Consider the following 17757-nt stretch of genomic DNA (forward strand, 5'->3'; position numbering starts at 1 on the left):
CGTCAAGGGGATGATTCAGTTTTTCCCCTCACAGTCACAGTAAAACGTACTAAAAGTGGATTATTCTTTTTGTGTAATATTCCAATAGATTCCAAAATATTGTTTCAAAAGCCCTTTGATATCTATGTACTCAAATTAGGTATTTACTTCTAGGTCTCCATTTTTATGTTCTTTGTTGCATGCTAATTCAGTGTTGCATCTAAGGAAATACCAGATTTCCCTCAGTTTTTTAGATCCATATGTGTTGGAAATTTGATTCATGAAGATGGACATGGCAGCTGGGGGATCGTGCTATTATCAAAAGAGGCCTTTTCAGCATCAGTAATCTGACAAGAACCCACTGCTTGTTGGGATTTAATTGTCTATTTGAGGGATCAAGCTTTCACTGTTGGCACTTCTCTTTCTCTTTGGAGGGAAAGTACGGCCTTCCCAGTCTTTCCATTACCAAATCACTTTCCTGGGTGGCTGTGCTGTGTCAGGAAGGGCCTGGGATGCCGGGAACCAGTATTCATCATCAGCTTCTGGCTGTCCTGAGAAGGCTTCCCTGGCAGAGTCCAGCCTGTGTGTCTGGGTGACACTTGCAGCCATCAGAAAGGAGGCGATAACACACAAGTGCCAATCGATTCATCTGGCCCTTGTCTTACAGGGTGTTCCCAAGGGAAGAGGTTCAAAATGCCACTTGGTAACCCTTTGAAAGCTGTTAGTCATGGGTCGGGTTCTTGGTGTGAGCTCAGAGCAGTGTCTATTCACCACCAGATGGAAACATTTCAGTATTTTAATTGGTAAGGCTGTGTTCATGCACGACCATGGATCATCAGTTCCGTGGCATTCCCCGCTGGACCTCCCAACACCCCTGTCATGCCTCATATTTCAAAGCTCCAAACAGGGTTCACACCCCAGCAGCTGGTTGTAATGTAACCACAGCACAAGACTGGGGAAAAAAACACAGCCACCCAGGGGTGACACACTTTAATGACTTGGGCCCAATTATGCCATTTGGACGAGTTCAGAACACCAACACTGAGTGTGTAAACTGGAGGATTGCCCAAGACCTTGGACCTCAGAAGGACACGAGCTCAGAAGTCACCTTGGACAGCAAGGGACAATGTGGGGTCACTGACTGGCCAGGATTATGGTCCCTTATCCTGGCAAAGTAGAGCTCACTCGGGATCCATCAGGCCAAGCCAGGGAGGAGGCTGGGGGCCTTCTAGGGAATTTCTGTCCTAAAGGGAATTGCATAAGGAAGGCAGGGGTGCTGAAAATCCTAGTTCACAGGGAGCAGTCATGTTTATGTAACAAGGCCCAGCAGTAGCCTTAAAAGCTGCATCAGAAATCGTTCCTCCTGGATACAAATCAAGCAGGAAAAGGAATTCAGAGGCCTGTACAAGGATCCCAGCAGAATTCAAATCTAGGTCAGGGGTGAACATGGAGCCCCTAGAGGGGTCTCAGGAGGGAAAGTCCTGCCTGCCTTTAGTCCATTTTCAAATGATCTTCCTCGGGCCTTGTCCTCTCCACATGCACGTTTTGATCTTTTTACATTGGTTTCCCCACTTAGAGCTGATGCAATTCCAGAGATTCAACTGGAAAACTAAAAGCTCCTAAAATTTGGTCAAAAGAAACCTCAGCAGCTGGAGTCTGGGTGTCCCAGAGGTTGCCATGCCATAAGGCCTGGGGCTGACCAGGGGGCCACGGAGACAGGCTCTCTGGACTGGCCAACAGGGAGAATCCACCCCTGCCCTCACCCAACTCCTGCCCGGCCTCACTCATTCTCGTTGAGCAGCTCCATGTCCTGGAACCAGGCCCCAAATCACTCCTTGGGGTCTTTTTATAATTCTTTGCAGCGACCTGGAGCAGCAGGATCTCCCTCATGACTCGGTGTTCTCGGGACCAGAGGGAAGGAGAGGATGCAGACAGGGCCTGGTTGGGGGATGTTGCAGGGGCCTTGTGGGGGGTGAGGAGTGGGGCAGGGGACCAGTCCTGGGAACGCTCCTTCCCTCCAGTTCCATCCAGGCTCTACCTGTTCTCAGAATGGGAATAATCAGCCCCTCCTCCAAGAAGTTTTCCTTGATGCCATCCTCCCTTCAACCCACGCGCCAACTGGATGGGTCTCGACTTCTACCAAAATCTTCCACTCAATGTAAGATACAAGGGGTGGAGCCAGAAACTGTTCTCCCCAAAGGGTCTCTGATTTCCACCTCCTTCCCCTCCCCTGCAAGGAGTGCCACAGCTGCTCCTCAGTCCTCTTCTCAAGGTTGATCTCATTCCCCTGGAAGGCAGACAGCCAGAGTCCATCAGACAGAGCCCCCTAGCCTGACTAGCCCCCTATGCCCTGCCCTTCTCATGTGGCACTACTGCCAGGTCCCCAGAGGGGGCGGGGCATGCAGAGAAAACAGGACTTGGACCTAGGATGGGCTCTGGGCTCCAGACTAGTAGGACATGGGGGGAGGCTGAGGGACCTGGCAGCACAACCCTCTCTGATGACAGACTTGGAGGCTGAGGCCTCAGACAGAGGGGACTGCTCAGCCACTTATGTGCTGCCTGACTTGGGGGAGGGCGACTGCTCTCTCCCTCCACGGGCAGCATGGGAGGGACAGGCAGAGTCCAGCTCAGATAAAACCTCACGCAGCTGTGCCATCAGGCAGCTCTGAGCTTCCCCAGCCTGAGGAACGAGAATGGATGTCTCAGGCGGAGCCTCTGTTCACTCATCCCTAAGATGGGTCTGATGCCCCAGCTCCCAGGGGCGGCTGTGAGGCTCTCACGAGAGGAGATGTGCCAAGTGCTGAGAGCTCAGAGCTCAGTGCGGGGGCTCACGCATCCCCAGGCTGAGGATCCTGGTCCTTCCTGCTTGGTCCTCAGATTTATCCACTTCGAGATAATCACCCATCGCCAGGTGCAGCATCAGCAGTTCACCGAGGAAAGTGCCAAGATAGGGGACAACACCCTGTGACATCGGGGTGCGGGTGGGATGAGCCCTTGCTCTCAAGTCGGCCCCCTGCAGACCCTCCCCTGAAAAGTCCTCACCCTCAGCCTCCTGGCCCACCCCAGGGTTCCCATGGGGAGCAGCCTAGGACCCTTAGCAGCCTCCCCTCAATTCTTCCTCCCTTCACACCCCAAGAACACCACACTCCTCCTCCTCACCTCCCAGGGCCGGCTTCTGGCAAATCACAGGGTATGTGGTCCCTGGCCCTCACCACAACAAATCCATCCTACACCAGCTCTTCCAGGCCCCCCTCCTGGTCACTTCTACTGGGGGATTCAGACACTGTGGCACCAGGAGGAAGGGACCTCCTCTCTTGATTTGAGGCCTCCGGCTGGGAGGGCAGAGCCCCTCCTCCACAGGCACACTCACCTGCTGCTGCTGCTGCTTCTCCTGCACTCTCTGGGGGTTGCCCTCCGGGGGGCAAACGTGGAGGGCCCCTCCTGCCAGAGTCGAGGACAGTGTCAGCGAGACCATACTCCCCTCACCCCATTTCTCTTGAGCACCACTGGCCTCTGACCCTGAACATCTGACTCGAGTGAACTGGCACCAATGCCACTCCACCCTGCAAGGTCTTGTGATTCCAGAACAAGCCCAGCTCCAACTCTCACTCTGGGTGTGAGCTCGGGCTTTTGGCCTGGCCTCCCCGAGCCTGTTTCCTCATCTGGAAAGTGTGAGAACTCCAGCTACCTCACAGGTTATCCTGAGGACTCACTGTCGCATGACTGTCATCATTGTTCTGGCCCTCACCCCTCCAGGTGGAGCAGGCAGAAAGCTCCCACATTCCTTTCCTCCCTCTTACCTCATTACCACCCTGTGAGGCCTGCACCACACAATCACCACACAATCACCATACCTCCATTTCCCTGATGGGGAGACAGAGGACCAAACAGGGGCAGTGAGTTGCTGAGGGGCCAACAGAGGAGAGGCCGCTTGCCCCTCTCAGCCAGAGGCCCTGTTCCAACATCCTTGCCTAACCCCCAGCCCCACCACTGACAACAGTCTTGTCCCCTGAGCTCTCAAAGCTTGGCCCTGGGCCGAGCCGTGGATCGAGAGGATGGGGTGTCTTGGGAGTCTGGTTGTTGAGTGGCTCCTTCCTGCCCCAGTCCCCTGGAGTGTCTCTCCCCCATGCCGGACAGAGGCAATGCCAAACCCTTCTCCTCCCCAAAGAACAACTCAGGATATTCGCCTGCACTGAACTCTTTCTTTATCCACTCAGGAACTGGACCCACAAGGTGCCACCTCTGATCAACAGGGAAGGGGGTGACAGGATGCTTTGCTTCTCCGTTTACATGAAGCTCTTAACGTCCTTTCAGCAGGATCCACTAAGAATCCATCAGTTGCCTAGACGCTACTCATAAGCCACCTGGGGACTATATCATTGCCAACCAGGCACTCAGGTGAGACTCCTGTGGTTGACTCAAGTGACTGCTCTAGGGGTCCAGTGGGGAGTCCCACAATGCACACACATCTGTCTCTGGTCAGTTGTTCAGATCCAAGGTTGAGCAGCCTGTTTGTCCACCTGTGCCAGGGGAATCCCCTGTTGTGCCCGTCCCTGGGGTAGGCAGTGTGCCCTCCCCTTGGAGACATGGTGAAGATAGAAGGAGCAGCAGGGGCCTGGCTTCCTGAGGACAGGTTTAGGCTGAGGGATAAACCCACCCAACCACCCAACAGCCTGGAAGAAGCTACATCCAGCAGGATGGACGTGAGTGGAAGCCAGAGACCTGCTGATGGTGCCAGCTCGGCAACTCGTCCTGGAACAGCCCAGCCAACACCACTGTGTCCCATGACCAAGGCCTCCTGCCCAAAAATGGCACCCCACCTGCCCATGGGCAGAACAGATCCCTCTGCTTGTTAACCTGGACAAGATAGACAGGAATGTTTCAGAGAAAGTTCAAGTGAGAAATTATCAAAACCACAGCTTGCTCAGTCCCCCTCCCCCCCTGGCCCCTGCTTTCTTTCCAGACCCCCAGCCTCCACTCTACCTTGGTCATCAGTTCTCTGTTCAAGGACTCGTCTTGGCTATAGCTCTCTTTAAATTTTTCAGAGCTCTCCCTGAGAGGAAGGGAAAGAGGGAAGGATAAATTTAGGGATAATGTGAGGGGTCTAAGTGCATATCCTTTTCTTTGACAACCTGAGAGATTCAAACTGCCTGGAGGAGTGCTCTCACTGGGCTCCTCTGAGCGCTAAGGTCTCGTGGGACTGGGAGGGGGCTCTCCTGTTGGTCACTGGGGTCTCCATTCGCCTGCTATACAAAGCAGCTCTCTTTTGACCACTTTGAGTTTCAACTGGGCATAGAGTTCTGTTGCTATAAACACTTGAAAATCTCCAATGTGGCTCAACCCAGTACCTGGCATTTAGGGAAACCGAGTCCTGAAGCAGAATTGGTGCACTAAGGACACCGGGAGACTTAGAGACCCACCACTGAGGCCCAGGCCCTGTCCCCATCATTTGCTGCCTCCCAGGAGTTCCCAGCTGACTGAGGGGCCAATGGCAGACATTCAGGAGATCCCCCATCCACCCTGGTTCTCCTATGGAGAGGGGCACTACCCACCAGGAAACTTCCTCCATGTGTTCTTCAGGTGGCATATGGATGTTTTCTGCAGAGAAGAGATGACAGTGCGGGGCGAGGAGAAGTTCTTCAGGATCTCGCACTCCTGGGGAAGGGAAGAGAATAAGCTGTGAGGTGGGGCACTGGAGCCCTGCTTGCTCTAGCTTCAGTCCCCTTCTATTTAAATCTCCCCTCCTGGATTAGACAGATGTACAGGGAGCCCCAGAAGGGCACATTTAGGACCCAAAGAGTAACACTCACAAGGAGGAGGATTTTAGCTCAACCCAAGGAGGGAGCCACGTAGGAAGTGAGCATCCCCACACTGGGACCTGGAGTCAAGGTCAACGTGCTCCTGGCAGGAAGGATTTAGGGACTTGCAGGGGCTTAGACCACACACTGCAATCCTGGGAGCTGATAAAGATGGAGGCAGTTCCTAAGGCTCCAGAGAAGGGCTCCACTGGGCCTCCCACAGCACACCTGGGCCACCTGGATCCAGCGCTCCACCACCCTCACCCTGTCCTGGGCCATCATGCTCGGGACCCCAAGGCAGGTGGTGATGACGAGGTTGGCCACCCTTCTGAAGTGGTCGATATTGGCCTGGACGGTGTGTGCCAGGTGCTCACTGCCGGGCTTGTTCCTCTTGCCCCAGGTGGAGCCCAGACACTGAGAGGGCACCACCTTCTGGAAGGGCTCCTGGGGAACAGGGGGAGTGTCACCCAACATTGCCACACCCTAGCTCTGTGTCCACAGCCCACAAAGTCCCACACAGGGGTCACAATTTAGAGCTGGAGCTCAGGAAGCTCATGATGTGGCCTGAGCCTTGTTAGAGTCCCTGGCTTTTCTTCTCTGTCACTGCAGGCACCCAGCAGAGGATGACCCAGGACCCAATACTGACAGGGAAGGGAGAGGGGCATTTGCATCCAGCCCGTCCTGGCTAACTCCAAGCTCCAGATGGTGGCTCAGCTTGGCTCATCCCAAGGGAGCATCTTCCAACAACCTGATCCCCCCTCTGGTCCCACTCCCCATTCTGATGCACATTCCCCTGTGGTAGCTACAACCACGGGCTTTGTCTGTCTCCCTCATAGTGAAGTACACATCAAGTGTCTAATAAGTCCTGAGGCTGTTGGGCCTCCTGAGCAGAAGGTTGGGCCACCAGGGACCTGGCTGCACACAGTGAGTTCCCCTCCCCCACTGATGTGCCAGGCCCTGCTCACCCTTCCGTCTCTTCTACCTCATGGAGCCGGCACAGCCACTCTGTGCAGCAGGTCCTGTTAGTGTCCACCTCTACGGTCTGTAGGTGGACAGCAAATGTTTGGGGGTTCAGAAAGTTGCCCAGGTCGTATGGTTGGTAAGGGGTGGAGCCAGGATTCGGGCCCAGATCATAGGAGACTGGATGAGGTCTGGGGCAATGATGGCAGAGGGAAGGCCTACCCCACCCGCCCTGAAAGCCCAGCTGCTCACCGCATCCATCACGGTCAACTGCTCCACCACCAGCTTAGGAGGGAAGGCCGTAGGTTGGGCTTCTTCTCATGCTTCTTAGCCACAGGTGGAGATGGACTTCCCACTAGAAATGATGGTCCAGGTGACTCCAGCTCAGCAGCTCCCACTCCTGCTGCAGCCGATGTCGGCCCTTGCTCCAGCTCCAACACTGCTGGTGGAGGGGACACTGGCTCCAGTGCTAGAGAGGGTGGTGTCAAGGAAGCTGGAGCCAGCTCTACCTTCACCACTGCCCACTGCTCTGCTTCTGCTGCTGGCTGGAGCTCTGCAACTGGCGCTGGAGCGGGATAAAGAGAAAGGTTCACTCACATAGCTGACTTTCCATGTGTCCTTCTAAATACAGGAAAGATCCCACTTCCTTTCCAGGAATAGCCAGCCTGCAGTCCCCCTTACCCTCTGGCTCTGCCTCATTGGCCTCCAGAAGCTCACACCAGTCAAAGGAAAGAGGGTCACAGCAGCTCAGCTCTGAACCAGGCAAGGTTACCTGCATGTACATCCCCTTTAGCTTGAAAAAGAGACAGCCCCTGACTGGTCCCACCCTAGTTCTGGTCCAACCCCATCATCTCAAGGTCCTGAGTGTGGAGGCCCTCTGCTCCTGCTCTCATCTCAGAGCAGCACTGGATGGTGTGGGTGGCCTCATGTACCTGCCCCTTGTCTAGTGAGTTGGTGGAGTTGAAACCATTGGGCAGCTACTCGATGACCTCCTGAGTGGAGTTCTGCAAAGACTGCCTGGGAGCTGGGCCAGAGGGAATCAGGGGCTGCCTGCACACTGCCACTGTGGTCAACCCCCAAGAGAAAGTCTGCTCCTCAGTTCAGGCACAGAGGGCATCCTGGCAAAGAACTCTGGTCAGGAAGGGAAGGAGATGAAACCTCTAGGGCTCAATAACATACGAGTTGAGCAGCTCACCTTCTCATGCTGCCAGCCATGACCTGGGTACGAACGTCACAGACCCACAGGCTTCCGACACCTAACAACCAGCTCCTGCCCAGGAATGGCCTGCCCCACATACCCTGCCTTCCCCACACCACACAGACACACAAACACACACAAACACACGATGAGGGGCCTGGATTTTGGGGTTGATCAGGTGGGATCACCGTTGTGTCCTGATCTGCACTAACCTTTCCTGGGCTGCCCATGTTACCCTTCACCGCCTCCTGTCAGACACCCAGAGGCGTCAGGGATGAGGGCTGAGCCAATGTAGGCAACAATCAAAAAGATTCTATTTCTGGGCTTTTTTGAGCCCAGATCCTGCAAAAGTTGGGATACAACAACAAAACATTTTTGCCTCTTGACTGTCTCCCGTCAAGTGAGCTGGCTGGGGGACTGTGGGTGCCTTGTTACCAGAGTTCAAAGATCTGTTGAGGCCTAGGACCAAGGAGATGGGGTCATTTTTCAAGATTCCTATACCTGGACCCCTTACCTCAATCAGATTTCTCCAGAGCTGCCCCCTGAGCCCGGGCTGCTCACCCTCTTCTCTCATGTCACTTCCTGAACTGTACACAAGGAGCCTACACAGCCCTAGCCCCAGTTCCCTAGAAACCTAACTCAGGTCCTTGCTTTGAGGAGACAGAGATGAATGCAGATTTCCTTTAACTTACCAGTTCTTCATCCTGGGATAGTCCCTGTGCCTCTCAGGTCCTCCCCAGTCTCCAAACCTACACCAGGGGGATCAGGCTAGAATCTACTTCCTAGAGACCTCAGCTGGTGTATATGAGATAATATCTATTATCCCTGTGGGCTGGTGTCACATGTACCTAAGGCACAAAATTAGAGATGGAAGAATAACAAGAAGGGGTGACAGGTAGCACAGAACACCACTCAAAACAGGCCTGTGTTCTAGCAATTTTATATTGGAACAGTCACTTCCAACTTGGCCTCATTTTCAGGTCAGCATCATGAGGGGGTTGAAACTAATGGAAATTTAGATACTGCCACCCTGTGGCATTAAACCATTCAATTGTTTCCTGTTTTATGGAGAATGAGACCCAAGTGCCTCATCTTGGCCTATGAGGTGGGCAGCCTCCACAGTGGTACCCAGTAAGCCCCACCCATGGTATAGCCATCCCCGTGGAACCACTAAGTAGTTAGTAACTGGCTTCTGAACATAATAACAGCCAAAGTGATCTGATGTCTTGTCTAAATTTTAACAACACAAGTCTCTCACTTCCTCTTACTCCGTCTTTCATGTTCCATCTCTCTCTCTCTCTCTCTGTCGAATCCCTGTAGCTGAGGAATCAAATACCAGTGTTTTGGGACTGCCCAATGTGGAGGCCTATAGAGGAGAGAAGCACGGGAGTGCCCAGGCCAACAGACAGAAAGAAACTTAGACTCTCAGTCCAAACTGAACCCTGAAGGCTGAGAGTGACCTTTGGGGCTAGTCCTCCCCCAGTTGAGCCTCACTTGAGGCCACAGCACCAACCTGTTCAACTCACTGAGGCAGAGGCACCAAGCTGAAACGTGCCTGATTGCTGATCCACACAAATTGTGAGATAGTCAACATTTGAAGTTTTGAAAAGCAAGGTTAGGGGCAATGAAGTTAGAGAGGGAAAGGTAACTGACACAGCCTACCAGGCCTTGGCCCTACCTTCCACCCCAGCTCCTGTTCTCTCCTCCCAGCCTCCCTCCAGCTGCACTGGCCACATTTCTAACCTCCTCTGGCCAAACTCACTTCTACCTGTGAGACTCAGGACCAGTGGTGTCATCCCCGTGACACACTGCTCCCAGACCCCTGAAGGGCTGGCCCCCTCTTGTCATTCTGGTCCCAGAAAACGTCACCCCAGTGAGGCCTTTCAGACCCTCCTACCCAGTGATGCCCAGCCCTCCCTCACGGCCCCCTGCTGTGTTTCTCTACAGCACTTGCTCTTTTCTTGCTCCTGTTTTTGCTTTTGTCCATTTCCCCTCTAGGCTGTGAGCTCCTGGCAGGCAGGGACCACTTGGTCATTTTCATCCTGCACTTTGGCCCACCAGGGCACCTGGCACAGGGTGAGTGCTGAGTGCACAGCTGCTGAATGAGTACATGGGAAGATCTTGCACCCCGCCCCCTGCTTCTGACCAACTGTGATTGTGGAGATGAACACTAGAAATAGGAGGTACAAGTTGTTTCTGAGGCAGAGGGACAGCCAGAAAGACCTCTGCTTGACTCTTCTCTGCTCCAGGAGGTCAAGAAAAGTTCAGTGGACACCGTGTAAGTTCCAGGTTTACAGGAGAAGGAAAGGCCTTGATGTATATGTATATTATGTAATGGTTACCAAAATAAGTTTAGTTAACATCAATCACCAAGCAAACATAAAAGATTTTTTCCTGGTGATGAGAAGTTTTAGGATCTACTTTCTTAGCAACTTTCAAATGTACCACACAGCAATGTTAACTCGCATAGTGCTGTATATCAAGTATATCTCAATACAACTGAAAAAAATAAAAACAAAATCTAACTTGCCACCACTGACACAAGAGGCTTCCCGCCCCCTGGTGGCCAGCACTAGCACTGCAGCCCTCACCAAAACTCCACCAAACAGAAAGGAATCATTCTTCAGATGTCCTCAAGGCAGAGGCTCTCCAGGGTCCCAGAGGTAAAGGAGCAGGACCTGTCGGCTTCGAGAGAGTGGGGTGAATCTTGGGAGCCTACATATCCCCCCATCTTGCTGTCCCCCACCAGGTGTCTTCTTCATTCCTGAGGCATCCAACCTCAACCAGGACAATGACTCCCCCCTGCCTCCAGATGAGGACCCCGAGAATCCAACAAGAACTGGTTTTCTCCCTCATCTCTAGACTTGGGGTCCAGTGCTCTGGCATCTTCTTCCTTATCCCCAGTTCTCATCCACCCATGCCCCCATGTCTCCTCAGTTCTAAATGATCTCAAGTGGGTGGAAAGCATTTTCTCAACATTTCAGAGCACAGTAGGTCATCAACAGAGAACCTAGTCCAACAGACACATTGCAAGTGCATGGAACACTTGGAGTCACCTGCTGGATGCACTCCATTTTATACAGGAGGACCCTCACTGAGGTATTCTCTCCTGTTCCCAATGCCTACACAAGGGGAGGATGGACTCATCACAGTTCTGGGTGCCCACAGAGGTGGACTGCAGGATCCCAGTCCTGTGCTCGCCAGGCTGGGCCAAGGATGGGTCTGGAACAGACAGATAGGCAGAAACCTAGGAACCTTAGGGATTCCTCTGCCCATCTCTGGGCATGTATCTAGGAGAACGAATGCCATGGTCCCCTGGGAGAGCTGCCTCCCATCTCTCTCCCTCCTGCCCCTTGTCACTTCCTCTGGGTCAGCTCTTTCTTGACTGCACTTCCATGGCCCCCACATGAGAATTCAGTGTGAGTGGGGGTGCCTATGCACACGCTATGATGAGGAGAGGAAAATGACCTCATATGGAGAGGGGTGGGCAGCAATCCTCTAAGATCTTAATGCCTCTCATTGCCAAAGGAGACCTGAGGGAAGGGGCGGAGCCTTGGCCAAGGAAGCTGGAGCTCTGTCTAGTCTTTGGGACCCGGACTACCTCCTGTGGTCTGGGCCAGTACTTGCCTCTTTCTGGGCTAGTTTCCCAACTGCACAGTGAGGGGTAAGATGTGCAACAGCACAAGCGTGTGTTCAGCCAGGACAAGTCATCAGGCCCCATAGATACATTAAGTATGTTTTAAGTGTATTGAAGACATTAATATTGCTGTGCAATCATCACCACGATCCATCTTTAGAAGTCTTTTCATCCTACAAAACTGAAACTCTATACCCATTCATGAATAACCCCCCATTTCTCCTCCTCCCAGCCCCTGGCAAACACCATTCTACTTTCTGTCTCTCTGAATCTAGCGATTTCAGCAACCTCATAGAAGGGAAATCACACAAGGTTGTATTTTTGTGACTGGCTTATTTCATTTAGAGTAATATCCTGAAGGTTCATCCACGGTGTGCCATATCTTAGACTTTCCTTCCTTTGTTAAGGATGAATAATATGCCATTTTATGTATATACCACATTTTGCATATCCATACATCCCTGGACAGATAGCCTAGCCGGGCCCAAAACCAAGCCCAAAATAAAATGGGGCCCCAACCAGACTTTTATCAACGGTCCCCTGGAGACTACTTTCTTAAGCCACGTTCCACATATTTACTAAGGATCTAGTTTTGGGCCATGAGTTCTTTTTCAGAAACTCCGTTTTTCCTCCTTGGGCAAGTTTCAACTGGTTTGAACCAGTGAGACCACAAGACGGCTGGCAAGACTTAAAGCATCACTGCTGTTTGAGTCAAGTGACTGGAGGATGACGTAGGGGACCAAGAACTCAGCTGCCAATCATGTTAAGGACACTGCCTTTTGAACGTGGGATGTATGACAGAACATGAAAATCTACTTGCGCAAAATGCGTAGGACTGCCCCCAACCTCCCGCACCCACTCCTTTGCCCTTAAAAAGCCCTTTCAACGGCCCATTGGGGAGAAGGATTTAACCTTTGGCTCCTGTCTCCCTGCTGGCCAACCTCGTAATAAAGCTTTTTCCCTTCTACAAGAGCGGTATCTCATGGTTGGCTTAAGGGGTGCATTGGGCAGCGAGCCCTTCCTCGGTTATGATACTTGGGTGGCTTCTATGTTTTACCTATTATGAATACTGATGCTATGAATATGGCTGTTGAAATATGTTTTGAAGAATATGCTTTCAACTCTTTGGGGGCGTATATACCCAGAATTGAAATTGCTGGGTCCTATATAATTATATTTTTAATTTTTTTTAGGAATTGCTATACTGATTTCTACAGTAACTATATATTTTATCTTCCCAAGACAGTGCACAAGGGTTCCAACTTCTCCACATCTTGACCAACACTGGTTCTATTCTTTTTCTTCTTCTTCTTTTTTTTTTTTTTTTGGATGCCAACTTTTTTTTTTTTTTGATCGATGAATGTGAGGTGGTCTCTCACTGTGTTTCTGATTTGCATTTCCCTAATGATTACTGATGATGAGCATCTTTTCATATGCTTATTGGTTATTTGCAGATCTTCTTTGAGCAAATGTCTACTCATGTGCTTTGTTCAAATTTGATTTGGGTTGTTTGATTTTTGTTGTTGAGTTTAGGAGTTCTCTATCTATTCTGGATATTAAGCCCTTGTCAGACACATGGTTTGCAAATATGGTCGCCCATCCTGTGAGTTGTGCTTTTACTGTTGATAATGTCTTTTGAGATACAAAACTTTTTAATATCCATGAAGTCCAGCATGTGTATTTTCTTATTTTATTGGCTGCTCCTTGGGGGTCATATCCTCGAAATCATTACCAAATCCTATCTTGTAAAGTTTTGTCTTATGTTTTCTTCTAAGAGTATTATAGTTTTAGCTCTTACATTTAGGTCTTTGATCTATTGGGAATTAAGCTTTGTATATGGTGTTAGGTAAGGGTCCAAGTTGATTCTTTTGCATGTAGATATCCACATTTTCCAGCACAACTTGTTGAAAGGGCTTTTCCTCTTTGAATAATCTTGGCACCCTTGTCAAACATCATTTGATCACATGGGTGAGGGTTAATTTCTGGGCTCTCAATTCTGTTTCCATTGGTCAATATGTCTGTCTTTATGCTATGACAATGCAGTTTTGATACTGTAGATTTGTAGTAAGTTTTCAATCAGGAAGAATCAGTCCTCCAACTTAGTACCTTCTTTCAAGATTATTTTTGGTATCTGGGCTTACTTGAGATTCCATAAGAATTTTGGGATGGGTTTTTTTCTATTTCAGCACAAAACGTCCTTGGGATTTTGGTAAGGACTGCACTGGATTTGTTGATCTCTTTGGATAATGTTGACATCGTCACAATAAGGAGTCTTCCAATCCATGGTGATGGGATGTCTTTCATTTCTAGTAGTGCCGGGTGGTTGTTCAGGTTGAGGGGGCGGCACTCCTAGAGGCAGTCGTGCAGAAACCCACAATTCCTCCTCACTGTGCCTTCACCATTTCCTTAGAACTCATCAACCATCAACAGAAGAGAAAATGCATGTAAAATGCATGTGGGAAATTTGCAAGGACTGGGTGTGCCAGTCGGTGCGCACCCAGGGTCTGAACCCGGGCCCCCAGTAGCGGAGCATATGCACTTAACCGCTAAGCCACTGGGCAGGCCCTGGTGTCTTGTTTTAAACACATGACTTCTGTTGGTCCTTGATTTCCCCAGTTACACCCCAGCTGTCCTTTCACTGACCATTGTTGGTCACACACCCACTGCACCTGCCTCCAATCCTTCCCCTTCAACACCGTAATCTCACACAGAGTTCCTCCCGACACTATCATGGCATCTCCCACCACACGTCCCCTATATCTTCCATACAGCCATCAAGAGGCTTCACAAACACCATCACCATTTATGTCCAGTGGGCTGAGAGGGCTGCCCGTGCACTGGGAATCAGGAGTCACAGGGTCTGTCACTTGGCCTCCAATCACATACTGTACCCCAGATGAAGGGCTTACCCTGCGGAGACACTCACTAGTAGCCAACTCCATCGAACAATAACATCTTTGACCCAGGCTTCCTTCAAAATTATCCCCCCACTTTCTGCCCCAACTGCTCCTTTAGGGGTCATTTTGGGGCAGCATTTGAGGCCACCTTGGTGATTTTGTGCCCAGGCCCAGACAGCTCCTGGCCCACAAACGCTTTAACCATAACCTCTGAAATCATATAGCACAGGTAGCCAGTGAATGGGTGCAAATTACTGGTTTTACCTCAAGACACCTAAGGAATATTTCACACCAGGAGTATCCACTTTTGGGTTTTACTGTGGGCTGATATCACAAGGCTCTCATCCAGTGAGCTTCTCTCTTCCCCAATCCCGTGAACAGCTTTCTCCAGGCTATATTGTGCAATGCATTATTGTCTCTCTCTCAGCCTGCTTCTCTCAGGTCGCAGGTCCCTTGAGTTTCCTGCCCTGACTAGCTACCACCAACCCATAGAAACAATGTCAGTCCTATAGCACTGGGTGTTCAGTTCTACTAGGATTGACTGACTGGACTGGGCACAGGAGTGGTGGCCCTACCCACACAAAATAAGGAAACTGAGGCAACTAAGAGGTATCAACAACCTTAACACAACATGGACAACAACTCCATAAGAACATATCCTAGCCCTTGAACAACAGTCTCATGAGTCTCTCGCCTAAATGGTTTTAGAAAATGGCCTGGCCCTAGACTGTCTATACCGGCCAAGGAAGGAGGGGTTGGTGCCTTTCCTAGAACCACTTGCTGAGTGCACATCAACAGAGAAGTTCAAACCTACCTCCACCAAATGGCCCAAGAGGTTAAAATATTGCATAATATTACCCAAATCTTTGAATAGATACCAAAGGCCCCCGAGATCACTGACCTATTTTCATGGCTGGTCTCTCCAAGTTGGGGACAATGGAAATGGACTGGATTTTAGATTGTTGCTTGTATAATCATAGGATTTGTTACTATAGCCCTCGTCGGATGTTTACTCTCTTGGCTACAACCTGCCATACTCCTAATAACTCCATTAATTACACTTATTAAATATACTAACCAACTTAAAATTAACCAACACCCTGATTAACTTAAAAAATTCAAAATTTTTATGTGGAAAATCTGCTTAACGTAGAATACACCGTTTTAAGCATTTCAAAGTATACATTTGTGTGGCTTTTAACACAATGATTATGTCGTGTGGCTATCACCACTATCTAATTCCAGAACATTTTCAACACCCCCAAACAAACCCATACTCATTCACACTCTATTTTCTGCTAACCCAAGCCCATGGAAACAACTCATCTGTTTTCTCCCTCTATGGATTTCTCTATTCTGGACATTTCATTCAAATGGCATCATGTTATCTATTGCCTTTGTGGATGGCTTCAGTGAGCACACATGTTTCAAGGTTCACCCATGGCCTAGTATGTAGCAGTACTTAATTCTTTTTTATGGCTTATAATATCCTATATTATGAATAGGCCACATTTGGTTTATACAGTCATAACTGGATAGTAATTTGGGTTTGTTCCACTTTTGGACCATTGTGAACACTGTTACTTTGAATGTCTATGGGCAAGTTTGCTCTTTTGGACATATCTACCATGGGCCTCTCCAGGTCAATGGTAATTCTAGGTTTAAGATTTTAGAAAATGCCAAGCTGTTTTCTGCAGTGGCTGCATCATTTTACTTTCCCACCAGTAATGTATGTGGGTTTCTCTTTCTCCACATCTTTACCAACATGTGTTATTTTCCATTATGTTGAATATAGCCTTCATTTTGAGCATGAAATAGTATCACATTGTGCTTTGAATTTGCATTTTCCTAATAATTAATGATACTGAGCAACTATCTTGTGCTTATTGGCCATCTATGTATTTCCTAGAGACATGTCTATTCCAGTTGGTTACCCCATTTCAATGACTTGTCTTTTATAATTGAGTTCTAAGAGATCTTTATATATACCCAAAATAAGAGCCTTCTCACTTATATACGTTGCAAATAGTAGGAGACATCAAAGACCCACTTTTAACAATGGATAGAATATCCAGACAGAAAACAGGAAATAGCAGACATGAAAACATTAAATACTAAATGGAGCTATCAGACACACACAGAACATTTTACTGGACAGCAACACAATGCACACTCTTCTCATGGGCACACAGACTATTTTCCAGAACAGATCACGTGTTAGGTCACAAAACAAGTCTTAACAAGATTAAGAAGACTGAAATAATACCAGGTAACTTTTCTAAACACAATGGCATGAAACCAGAAGTCAATAACAGAAGGAAAACTGGAACATTCATAATACGTGGAAGTTCAACAAAAACTCTTCAACTTAAAAGTAGATCGGGGGCTGACAGGTGCTGTAGCGGTTAAGTGCGTGTGCTTCGCTGCTGGTGGCCCGGGTTAGGATCCTGGTCACGCACCGATGCATGCTTGTCAGGCCATGTTGTAGTGGCATCTCACATAAAGTGGAGGAAGATGGGCAAGGATGATAGCTCTGGGCCGGTCTTCCTCAGCAAAAAGAGGAGGATTGGCATGGATGTTAGCTGAGGGCTGATCTTCCTCACACAAAAAAAAAGGTAGATTAAAGAAGAAATCAAAAGGGAAATTAGAAAATAGCTCAAAACATACAAAAAGAAACAATAGGGGCCGGTCCGGTGGCGCAAGTGGTTAAGTGTGTGTGCTCCACTGTGGCGGCCCGTGGTTCGCCGGCTCAGATCCCGGGTGTGCACCGACGCACCGCTTGGCAAGCTATGCTGTGGAGGCGTCCCATATAAAGTGGAGGAAGATGGGCACGTATGTTAGCCCAGGGCCAGTCTTCTTCAGCAAAAAAAAAAATAAAATAAAATAAAAGAGGATTGGCAGATGTGAGCACAGGGCCAATCTTCCTCAGCAAAAAAAAAAAAAAGAAAGAAAGAAACAATAAACACACCAAAACTTCTAGGATGCAGAGAAAGTAGTAGTAAGAGGACAGTTTATAGTGATAAATTTGTACATTATAAGAGAAGAAAGATGTCAAAGAAAGAACCTGACTTACAGCACACAGCATTAAAAAAAGAAAAAATGAAACCCAAAGTTAGCAGAAGGACGGAAGTCACCAAGAGGCAAGTGGAAAAAAATTGAAAGACAGTATGGAAGATCAATAAAAGTAAAAGCAGAGTTTTGGAAAAAATAAAATTGAGAAACTCTTAGATAAAATATCTAGGAAAACAAAGAAAGATGACTCAAACTAAATCACAAATGAAAAAGGAG

General features: G+C 49.3%; 1 protein-coding gene across 23 annotated transcripts in view; it reads right to left on the reverse strand.

Moving 5' to 3' along the window:
- LOC131410571 (ral-GDS-related protein-like) overlaps positions 1–17757 on the reverse strand; it is a 221444-nt gene that overhangs the window by 113801 nt on the left and 89886 nt on the right. For 4 of the 23 annotated variants that reach the window (XM_058548684.1, XM_058548680.1, XM_058548681.1 and 1 more), the window contains 6 exons: positions 6990–7302; positions 6006–6221; positions 5532–5634; positions 3350–3420; positions 2018–2266; positions 1764–1880 (listed from right to left, as the gene is read on the reverse strand). The exons of 3 other annotated variants lie outside the window; for them this stretch is intronic. In XM_058548684.1, coding sequence (XP_058404667.1) covers positions 2039–2266; positions 3350–3420; positions 5532–5634; positions 6006–6221; positions 6990–6998 — 627 coding nt within the window. In that variant the 5' untranslated portion in view covers positions 6999–7302 and the 3' untranslated portion in view covers positions 1764–1880; positions 2018–2038. 16 more of the 23 variants (XR_009221309.1, XR_009221302.1, XR_009221305.1 and 13 more) reach the window with 13 other exon arrangements.

Source organism: Diceros bicornis, chromosome 10, assembly GCF_020826845.1.
Source record: "Diceros bicornis minor isolate mBicDic1 chromosome 10, mDicBic1.mat.cur, whole genome shotgun sequence".
Classification (NCBI taxonomy): Eukaryota; Metazoa; Chordata; class Mammalia; order Perissodactyla; family Rhinocerotidae; genus Diceros; species Diceros bicornis.